The sequence below is a fragment of the Podarcis vaucheri genome (genome assembly GCF_965113315.1).
Source record: "Podarcis vaucheri genome assembly, chromosome: 7".
NCBI lineage: Eukaryota > Metazoa > Chordata > Lepidosauria > Squamata > Lacertidae > Podarcis > Podarcis vaucheri.
Window position 1 is genome coordinate 44,258,398 of NC_138765.1, and position 10,595 is coordinate 44,268,992.

Below are 10,595 nucleotides of genomic sequence, written 5' to 3' on the forward strand. Positions count from 1 at the left end.
AATAGTTTTCCAGTTCTGCTCCAAACACGTAGTCAAAAATAGTATCAAGCCACTGGTTTAGACATCTTGTCACTCTGTTACAGTCTGGTGTAATATCCTAGGTTGCTATACTGCAAGCAGCTGTTTCATAACACAAAAAAGGAGGAAGCTTACAGTGTAAGAAATCGTTGCCCTTGCAAGTTATTACAACACTACTTTCTCATACTTTGCCTGCAAGTTGTTCCTCTGACGGAAGCTTGAAACAGCTCCTCCCCTCCCCCCAATATATTTCTCAAAATATAAAATATAAACCATCTGTATTTAACCTGGAAACACACAATTTTGAAAATATCATCTGATGGTGTATATAAATAAGGGAACATCTTACAATTCAAGACACAGCAAGTGAAGAACGGCAGAGGAGAAGGTACCCGCATGAGAACAGGAGACAAGGTCCCGTGGTTCAGACCAGCTTGAGGAAGAGAAGGCTGTGGGGCTTGAGTAAGTCAGGTGGTCTTCCGTGGTCTGGAAAGAAACCTCACTGGATAACCTCTCAAAAGCAGACACATACAAAACCCTCAGTGGAACTGAGAGAGCAGCGCTGTGGTCTGCTGAATTCTAGCGATGAACAGACCACATCCCTACAGAATGGGGTTTCTGTGCAGATTCTTCTCACATCATGGTGAACTGAAACCACCCAGACCTAAACACATTTCACTAGGCGATACAAGTGGACGTGCAGATCATGTGTGTTCCCCAACCCCCCCCCCAGCAGCTTGAGCCTGGCTCACCCCTCCTCCCCCATTCGAGATGCAGACAAATCAATTGTACTGATTCAGTAATCTGCACTGCCCTTTCCCACTGCTTCAGGCAGGCTACCTGACATCTTTTGAAAGACACTGCTTGCACATTGATTGGCTTAAACGTATATTCACTCCCTCTTTCCTCTTTTTAAAAAGAGGAGCAGATTTGTTTCTTTTTCTTGCTGAAAACCTATTTCAGCGAAAAGGGGAAATGTGGGCTAGTGATGTCACTTAGCTTTCAGCCAATCAGCACTGAGAACAGCCAGCTCTTGCTGCAAGTTGCAGGCTGGTTCTCCATGATCCAGATATGGGAGAAGATTCTACACTTAAGCAAAATGCAGTTGAGTGAGTTTCTTCAGTGAGTTCTCCGTTTATGGTATAATGTATGTCACCTACTGTACTCCTCACTGAGGAAACTAACCTATGTTTGGGCTGGACAGCCTCAAACTGCAGGAGTGTCTCATATGATGGGAGTGTCTTTTTAAAATCCCTACACACAGAAAACTAGCATGTCTCTCTGACATGCCAATTTTCATGGTGGAGAGGTTTCTTATTTTAAAAACAGGAGCATTCCATCATGCCTGCCTTCATTGCAGTACTAGGTGTTACTATACCCAGAGATTGCTCTGCGTGAGTACTAAGCTGGAGTTGTCATGGTGCTTACCTCCCGTTAAATATCTGATTAGAACTGCAAGCCTCCTTGCCAAGAGAGATTTGATCAAGGCTGGTTGGAGGGCAACTCAAAGGTGGTTGGAGATGGACAAAGTGAGCCACAAAGAAACAAAGCTATTACCTATTGCAATCCAATGGAGGTTAATTTGGAAAGGGGACTTTTGGACTCTTGTTTTCCACATCCACTGGCCACAAGGAAAGATGAGCGTAACAGAGAAGAGCCACCCCACGGCTCTGCCTTTAACGACGGGTCATTTTCCTCCTCGGTCCTCACGTCCGACCATGCGCTCTATCCTAAAAGAAACTCTCCTGGGTGTCGCCATATCCGTTGAGCGAAAGGAGCCTGCTGCTCTCCGCCAAAGTGGAGAGGAGGCCCCTCGAGCCGTCGGAGAACCTCGGCGGGGCGGCCGGCGCGCCTCCTTCCTCAGATGAAGTGGATCCAGGCGCCGGCGCCCGGCTCGTGGCCCGAGGCGGCCGCCGGCCTCTGCCTGGCGCGCAGCCGGTAGTTGTGGCCGTCGTTGTTGTCCCAGTACTCGGCGTCGGCCACGCAGTAGCGCACGGCGAACTCCAGCAGCGTGGTGCCCGCGCCCACGGGCAGGTGGAAGGCGAAGCGGTCGCTGTGGCCGTTGGGCGGCGGCGGCAGGTAGGCGGCGGGCACCTCGTTGCAGCTGGCCCAGCGGTTGAGCGTGTAGCGCACCGACACTTGCTTCTCGTAGGCCACGTTGAGGACGCGCACGGCGCCGCGCAGCCCCGACGCCTCGGGGCGCACCCACTCCAGCCTCACCTTGTGCTGCCGGACGCGCTCGGCGAAGCCCGCGCTGGCGCCCGGCTGCGGAGGGAAGAGCGGCTCCAGCACGGGCGCCGGCGGCCCGAAGAGCACCGGCTCCAGCTCGCCCAGCGACGGCGGCTTGCGCGTCTTGAGCAGGTCGGCGGCGCGCGGCGGCAGCGGGAAAGGCGAGGCGGGCAGCGGCGCCGGCGGCACCCGGGGCACGTCGGCCTGGCAGAAGTGGCGCACGGCGATCAGCTCCAGGCCCAGCGAGTCGGCGAAGCGCACCGTCTTGCGGCGGGACGGGCTCTGCTGCAGCGCCGGCCGTAAGCCCCGCTCGCCCGGCGTGGGCAGAGACTTGGCCCGGCGCCGGAGGGTCGGGCTGGGAGGCACCGACGGCAGCGTGGGCTCCCGGCCGCGGGAGGAGGGCGAGGCGGGCGGAGGAGAGGTCGGCGGCGACGGGGAGCGAGGGGCGGGCAGCGGGGGCGGCTTCGGGGGGGCGACAGCCGCCGCCGCCGCCTCTGGGGTCACCGGCGGGGAGGGCGGCGGCGGCGAGGAGCAGGGCGGCGGAGACGACGACGACAGCGGCCCCTCGACGGGCTCGGGCTCCGGGCTGCAGCCCCCCTTGCACTGGTCGGCGAGGCTGCCGTAGAGGCAGGCGCTGCAGCTGAAGTTGCGCGGGAGGTAGAGGCGCGGCGGCGGCGTAGGCACCGACGCGTGCACGGAGCCGGCCTTGTCCATGGCGGCGGCAGTGGCGGGGCGCTCTCCTCGGAGGGGGCCGTCGGGCAGGAGCCTCCGTTCACGGCGGCGGCGGCGGCTACAGCCGGCTCTCCGGCGGCGCCATGGCGCGCCTGGGCACCTTTCCCGCTACCTCGGGGCTGGGCTGCGGGGCTCACCTTGGCCGGCTTGCAGACGCGACGGGTCACGATCCAGCTCGGAGCCCGGCGCGGCGCGGCGCCTCTCTTCTCCCTCGGTGCAGGGAAGACGTCCCTCTCGTTCGTGGCCGCGGGAACAAGCGAGCGCGCACGTCGCTGCTGTGACCGTGAGTTGCCCGCTGAGCTCCGCGTCTGGCGGTGGCAGCCCTACTCCCGCAGACCCCGGCACGATGGAGGGGGAGACCACCGTGACGCGCCGCGGCTCCGGGGCTGCTGCTGACGTCGTGGAGTCATGCAGCCGCCGCCGCCGCAGCAAAATATACGCATCCCGGGCCTCGTGTCATCTTTCCAATTCATCACGGCTCTGCTCTCCGCCCCTTCATCTCCGCCTCGCCTGCTCGCTCCTCTGCCCCCGCCGCCTCCCTCCTTGTCATCTCGGCTCACGATCAACCCGCCCGCCCCCCCTGCAAACTGTGACGATTGTGCCACCCGCCTTCCTTCCTCTTCTTCTTCCCCCTCACCACCCCCCTGCCGTGTCCTTAAGTACTTGATCCCAAAGCAAAGGGAGGGGGCGGCGGGAGGGATTCCCCCGGAGAAGCCTCCCTCCCTCCCCGCTCCAGTCTGTTACCGGAATAGCAGAATCAAAGGCTCCCTGGGAAACCTAAGTCCGCGGCGGAGAGGAGATGCAGCTGGCTTGCGCGCCGGATCTGCCAGCGTAGATTTAAAAAGGAGGAAATCCAGTTTAATCCCATGTAATGCATTTTTCAATAAATCGGCCGCGCTCGGGAGTGCAGAGCTGCTCAGTCACGGTCAGGAACAAAAGGTACTCATTAGGCGCCGAATGAGCTCGATTGGTTCCATTTTCTTGAAAGAAAGTTAATTATGGTTTTAATAAGGAAGATCAGGGGAGGAAAATAATGCTAGTTCAATGTGAGCAGAAGGAATTTTGTCACCTGTTCAATATTCCTCGGTTAAATATAATGCAGCCTCCATGTTTTGATTTGTGAATGAGATTTATGGAAATGGCATAAATAACGGAGAAACTAATTCTGTATTATAGTGCATGGGAGCAGCTACGCGACTTGTGCTTGACTAAGCATAGGAAAGACCAAGCATCACTGCCATTTTGATGTCTCTCCGAGTTAAGGTTGTTGTCGTTTCCACCTGAACCCTTAACCGAACAAAAAAAAATTAAACAGGATTCAGGCACTCTGGAGGTGGCTAGAGCAGCAATATTTATGGAAGAAAGAGACGTGACAACAAAGGAATTCCATATTATTATCTTCTATACTAGTGCAAATAACAAACCAGAATATCACTAAGTAAGTTTCTTATCCTCCATTCCTGATCTCTTTAATGCAGGTATCAGAGGCAGATTTAGGGGTGCATGATCAGTTTGGTCGCACTGGGTGTGGAGCCTTGGCAACGCCACAAATATGCTTTAGGATGGAGTACATATGGGGTGTCAAATTTTGGCATTGCACAAAAAGCTATAAAGGGTTAGCCGAATCCTGTGTTCAGAGTCTTCAATTGCCTGAAGTTTATGCTGGTCATTTGCTAGGAGGGAAGAAGGAAAGATTGATGATTTTAGGCTGATCCATTTCTGCTATATTCATCAGTAGGGAAAGTTTAGAAATGAGAAGTAACTTTTTTTTTTGTTTAATACAATTTCATGCTCTAGATATTCTATATATTCTGTTAATAAAACAAACATTTGTTTAAAGTACAGCTTGTGTGGTTTGATCAAAGGGGAGTCTGTACAACCTATATTATCTCAACATCACACCTTGGGCCTTTTAACCATGGTAGAGTTGAACTGCTCTTTATTCAGCAGGTGATGGTAGCTAACTCTCTGATATGGTGGTTTTTAAGCTGCTTGTGGAGAAGCTATCTGGAAAATCTTTGCACTTTTTGTAAAAAGGGTCATCCTTTCAATGCTCAGGAGAGCAATTTGCACACCATGTACAAATAAAGCATAGGCTCTTAGGATTATTAGATGCCTGTGATAGCTCATGTAAAATTATGCATCCTCAGATAAAGAATAGCCAACGTTTTTTGTCTGAAAACTCTTTTATGTCCACATACTTTGGCAGAAACAGCAGTGTTCCTTGGGGACTTCTCATTCTAAGCAAGGCATGCTTGCTGAAAGTGTGGAATCCATTATCTGGCAAAGGATTTTGCATCCTAAGGTGCCAAACATCAATACAATACCTAATTAAACTAATTAGGTTTTTGTAAACAATTGGTTATCCTTATTCAAACACTGAGAAACATGGTCAATTTTTAATGAATTTCAGATCACTTACAAAGCTGCTATCTTGTGTAAACCACTAAACTCTAATGTTAGTGTTTATGTCAGAAGAGGAATTGCAATATATGTAGAAAAGAAGCAGCTTTTAAAGCATGTTAAAATCTTTCAGAATTAGTTAATAAAGTCCCCCCCCCTCTTACTTGCACTGTAATTTGGATAAATATAGAAGAAGAGAGGACTAAGTAAGTGTAATTATGTTTTTCCTTCTGTATTTTGGGGGCGGGGGCGGGAAGGGATGTTGCCAAATTTCTGTGACAAAGATTGTCTCAGTTCTTGTAACTATTTGTTTCAGAAAGTAGTTTTTTCCATTCATCTGTTCTCTGTGCACTTGGACACCTTTTAAACCATCATTACCAAATTTGGCCTGATGATGTCTGTGATCAAGGAGCAGAATTTGTTCTATGTTTGGGTATGATTGGATGCCCTTTTGATTCAAGATGATGGACTGAATGTTTCTAAACCATTGCTTTTAACTACTGACTTCAAAACTGCACTGATTTTTTTTTAGTTTCTCAGAATTCTTGAGCAATGTCAGATACACTGTTGCCAAACCTCTATAGCTGGAGAAATAATTTAATCTCTGTATATAACTATTTGACACACACACACACATTTAGAACATTTGTATCTTTCTTTTAAAAAGTTTGAGATGACTTCCAATAAAATAACACAATATTAACAAAACACAATTTAAAATTACAGAAATGGCAGCAGCCAAAAGTGGTGCATTCTTGCAGAATCAGAAATGCCCACTTTGTCAGAGACTTTTGGGAATGAGCTGGGTTTCATGGCCTTTTTGAAAGACAATCACAAGAACTGTGTGACTTCAGACTTCAGGGTAGTGATTTTATAACTTCAATGGCAGTGAAGTCCCCGCTCTCTGTCCCTGCTCACTTCATGTAGGCACATGGAGCTAGGGCCCTCATGTAGAAAATGGAATTTTTTTGCGGGGTGGGTGGGTAGAAAGCACAGTTTCTTTGTGAAAGAAACATTAGTGTAGCAGAGAAAGCAGTCTGCAGTAGATTACATTTGTTGTGTTTTGCTCTGACACCCACTCCCATGGAGCAAGGCAGGTTGCAGGACCACTGATAGACCTGAGTCGGTGACTTGTTCTGAACTTCTGACAGAAGCTGAGAACAGACTGGGGCCTTCTAAGCCTCTGCCTCCAGACTACCTTTTTGCCCACTTTTAGAGGCTTCAGATTCTTAAAGGACCAGCCCTCTAATCTGCCTTTCTCCACCCTTTGATCACCTTCTGCCTTCTGAGCACCCTGTCCTGCTGGAGCACTGAGGTACTGTGGGAGCCATTTGGTTCCCCAGGCTGAATGGAAGGTGCCTGCCAGAATCTTGCCTCAATACCTAGTGTCTCTGATGGTCCTGGATATTCTTCTGAAGGCTTCTATCTGGCCTCCTTGGGTGCAGTGCTCTCCTGACCTCCAGTCAGAGCCTTCAACTTGGTTGGTTTCCTCATCTGATGCCTCAGCAGCCTTTGACTCTTGTGTCTGGATTGCTGCTGGATTCGAGGATTGTGACAAACTTACAGTAAATCCCAAGTTTCTGAAAGAATGTATCACCCTGCCTGTGCACAAATATCTCTAGTGGTAGTGTTCTCAGCACCCAGTGAGATCCATGGGGTAGGGACTAAGTGTGCTTTCTTAGTACTGGCTCTCTGCCTCTGGAATGACCTCTCTTCTGAACTGCATCTCACCATGACATTGCTCTTGCTTTTTCATTGGGTGAAGATGCATCTCTTTGCTCAGGCTTTTGGGGAAGGGTGAGGTACACTGGACTGGATTTTTAAAAATTGCTGCTGCTGTTTTTTTACACATAATTTATGTTGGCTTGTTTAAATATTATTGTTTAACTTCTGGTTTCAATTGTATGCATTTCTACCCTGCAACCTTTGGATGAAGGGCATACTATAAAAATGATAAATAAATAATAAACGACTACAATACATTCTTTGTTTTGATAATATGTATCTTTAGCTCAGGGGAATATGAAGGCACTTCTTTCAGAGTTTCCTGAGTCACTCTGTTTTTTCACTGCAGTCCTGTGTTCATGCCCTTAGTGTGGTGATTATCATTTTCCTCTAGGGCTTGTTCCTGCTTAGACAGACATGCAGGATTTTACAAAGAAAAATCTACAGATGAGCCAAGGAGGTTTAAATGGTCTCACTTCACTTTTGATTATGTCACATTGCTTTGATTAAAACAAGGAACACCCTTTCTGCTGTGTAAATAACAGTCATGTTAATGTTCACTGAAATGACCTTATTGCAGAACACACCTGTTCATAACCGTTTATAAAAGTTCATAGCATAAAAGAAAATATTTTAAAAACTGAAGGACTGAGCACTGGGAATATATGATTGTCACTCTCTGTCACAGAAACATGTTTAGCACCTTTATTGACCAGACACTTCTAAATTGTAAGCCAGTTTTGTGATCATGAATAGATCACTCCATTTTTGGTAAGACGTTCAAAGGACAATTTTCAAATCTGCTATAAAAATAAAACATGCTTGTGGACTCTTATTACAGCAACAAGTATGTGAATTCTTACCTTAAACTTTGTAACAATATGAACCTAACTTTGTATATGCCAGAAATATCTAGTTATAAACGTTCTATAAGCAGAAACCAGATTTCATACAGACAATTATCTCTTTTAAGATTAAATTTATGATCCAGGAACTGTAAGGTTAAAGGTTGTGTCCTCTTCATTTCAAACTTGTGTCTCAGGAAGGTAGCAGTAAACCAGAAGATATGTACAAACAACAGTTCAAAGGTTTTGGTGTTTTGTTACTCACTCACTAGGTAAGCCCCTTCCCTTCCCATAGAAGTTAGGTTTGATTGAAGTATACTTAAACCCCATGCAACAGCTCCAACCACTCTTCATTTGCTACTTACCTTTGCTTGACTGCAGATCAAAGGAACAGGTGAGAGATCTGTTTCCTTGCTGGTGTAGGATTCTGAGGAAGAGCCCAAGGTGACTTCACACCATACATTTAAAGTATGACTTAAAACAGTTGTGGCTTTTTCTAAATGGTCTCGGCCCAGTATACCTGAAGGAGCATCTCCACCCCCATCGCTCAGCCGAGACGCTGAGGTCCTCCTCCAAGGGCCTTCTGCTGGTTCCCTCACTGCAAGAAGCAAAGTTACAGGGAACTAGGCAGATGGCCTTTTCGGTAGTGGCACCCTCCCTGTGGAATGCCCTCCCTTCAGATGTAAAGGAGATAAAGAATTACACAACCTTTAGAAGACATCTGAAGGCAGCCCTGTATCGGGAGGTTTTCAATGCTTTATGTTTTTATTATTTTTTAGATATGCAGTGGTACCTCTGGTTACGTACATAATTCGTTCTGGAGGTCTGTTCTTAACTTGAAACTGTTCTTAACCTGAAGCACCACTTTAGCTAATGGGGCCTCCTGCTGCTGCAACGCCGCTGCCGCGTAGTTTCTGTTCTCATCCTGAAGCAAAGTTCTTAACCCGAGGTATTATTTCTGGGTTAGCGGAGTCTGTAACCTGAAGCATATGTAACCTGAAGCGTATGTATACAGCCTAGGACCCTCGTACCTACGGGACCACCTCTCCTGGTATGTCCCACAGAGAAATTTACGGTCTGCAAATAAAAACACCCTAAGGATCCCAGGCCACAGAGAGGTTAGGTTGGCCTCAACTAGAGCCAGGGCTTTCTCGGCCGCGGCTCCAATCTGGTGGAACGCTCTGTCACAAGAGACTAGGGCCCTGCAGGACCTGACATCCTTCCGCAGGGCCTGCAAGACAGAGCTGTTCCACCAGGCCTTTTGTCAGGGCGCAGCCTGACCCCCTCCTCTGGCAATCTACACAAAATTTTGCTTGATGGTTGCCATTAATTTGATTTTAATTTGATTTAATTAATTTTATAATGAATGTTTTAGAATGTTGGACTATTTTGATTGTTGTTAGCCGCCCTGAGCCCAGCTTCGGCTGGGGAGGGCGGGATATAAATAAAATTTATTATTATTATTATTATTATGTGACCCGAGGTACCACTGTATATCTAATATATGCAGTGTAGTGGTTAAGAGCAGTAGACTTGTAATCTGGTAAACCGGGTTCGTGTCTCCGCTCCTCCACATACAGCTGTTGGTTGACCTTGGGCCAGTCACACTTCTCTGAAGTCTCTCAGCCTCACTTGCCTCAAAGAGTGTTTGTGTGGGGAAGGGAGGGAAAAGATATTGTGAGTCTCTTTGAGACTCCTTAGGGTAGTGATAAAGCGGGAAATCAAATCCAAACTCTTCTTCTTCTTCTATAAGCCGCCCAGAGTGGCTGGGGAAACCCAGCCAGATGGGTGGGGTATAAATAATAAAATTATTTATTTTCCCACAGGAAACACTGGGGATCACAGCTGTGCATGGGTGTTGTAAGTCTTCATAGAACTGGTCAATTTCAGTTTCTTCAGCAGCAGTGGTTGGTGCATAAACTTGGATTACTGTGAAGTTAAAAGGTCTGCCTTGGATTCGTATCAAGATCATTCTATCATTTTTGAGATTGCATCCCAGTATAGCTTTTGCCACTCTTTTGTTGACTATGAGGGCCACTCCATTTCTTTTACGGGATTCTTGCCCACAGTAGTAGATATGGTCATCCGAACTGAATTCGCCCATTCCCGTCCATTTTAGTTCACTGATGCCCAGGATGTCAATATTTATTCTTGCCATCTCATTTTTGACCACATCCAATTTACCCAGGTTCATGGTTCTTACATTCCAGGTTCCTATGCAATATTTTCCTTTACAGCATTGGACTTTCCTTTCGCTTCCAGGCATATCCACAACTGAGCGTCCTTTCGGCTTTGGCCCAGCCGCTTCATCAGCTCTGAATCTACTTGTACTTGTCCTCTGCTCTTCCTCAGTAGCATGTTGGATGCCTTCCGACCTGAGGGGCTCATCTTCCAGAGTCATAACTTTTATATGCCTGTTGTCTTTGTCCATGGAGTTTTCTTGGCAGGGATACTGGAGTGGCTTGCCGGTTCCTGCTCCAGGTGGATCACGTTTGGTCAAAACTCTCCACTATGACCTGTCCATCTTGGGTGGCCCTGCACGGCATAGCTCATAGCTTCTCTGAGTTATTCAAGCCCCTTTGCCACGGTAAGGCAGTGATCCATGAAGGGGAACAATTCTTAGGACCCTTAACAAACTGAAGC

The 10,595-nt window shown here is 48.1% G+C and overlaps 1 protein-coding gene across 1 annotated transcript; it reads right to left on the reverse strand.

Moving 5' to 3' along the window:
* Positions 1 to 1,000: 1,000 nt before the first annotated feature.
* On the reverse strand, positions 1,001 to 8,808 carry LOC309536649 (protein phosphatase 1 regulatory subunit 3E-like). The gene has a single exon (XM_082230807.1). It carries the CDS (start codon positions 2,959 to 2,961, stop codon positions 1,879 to 1,881), a length of 1,083 nt encoding a protein of 360 aa, XP_082086933.1. The 5' UTR covers positions 2,962 to 8,808; the 3' UTR covers positions 1,001 to 1,878.
* Between the last annotated feature and the right edge of the window lie 1,787 nt (positions 8,809 to 10,595).

Bases quoted from the DNA above. Each gene is read 5' to 3' on its own strand.
- LOC309536649 (XM_082230807.1), bottom strand. From the start codon at position 2,961: ATGGACAAGGCCGGCTCCGTGCACGCGTCGGTGCCTACGCCGCCGCCG.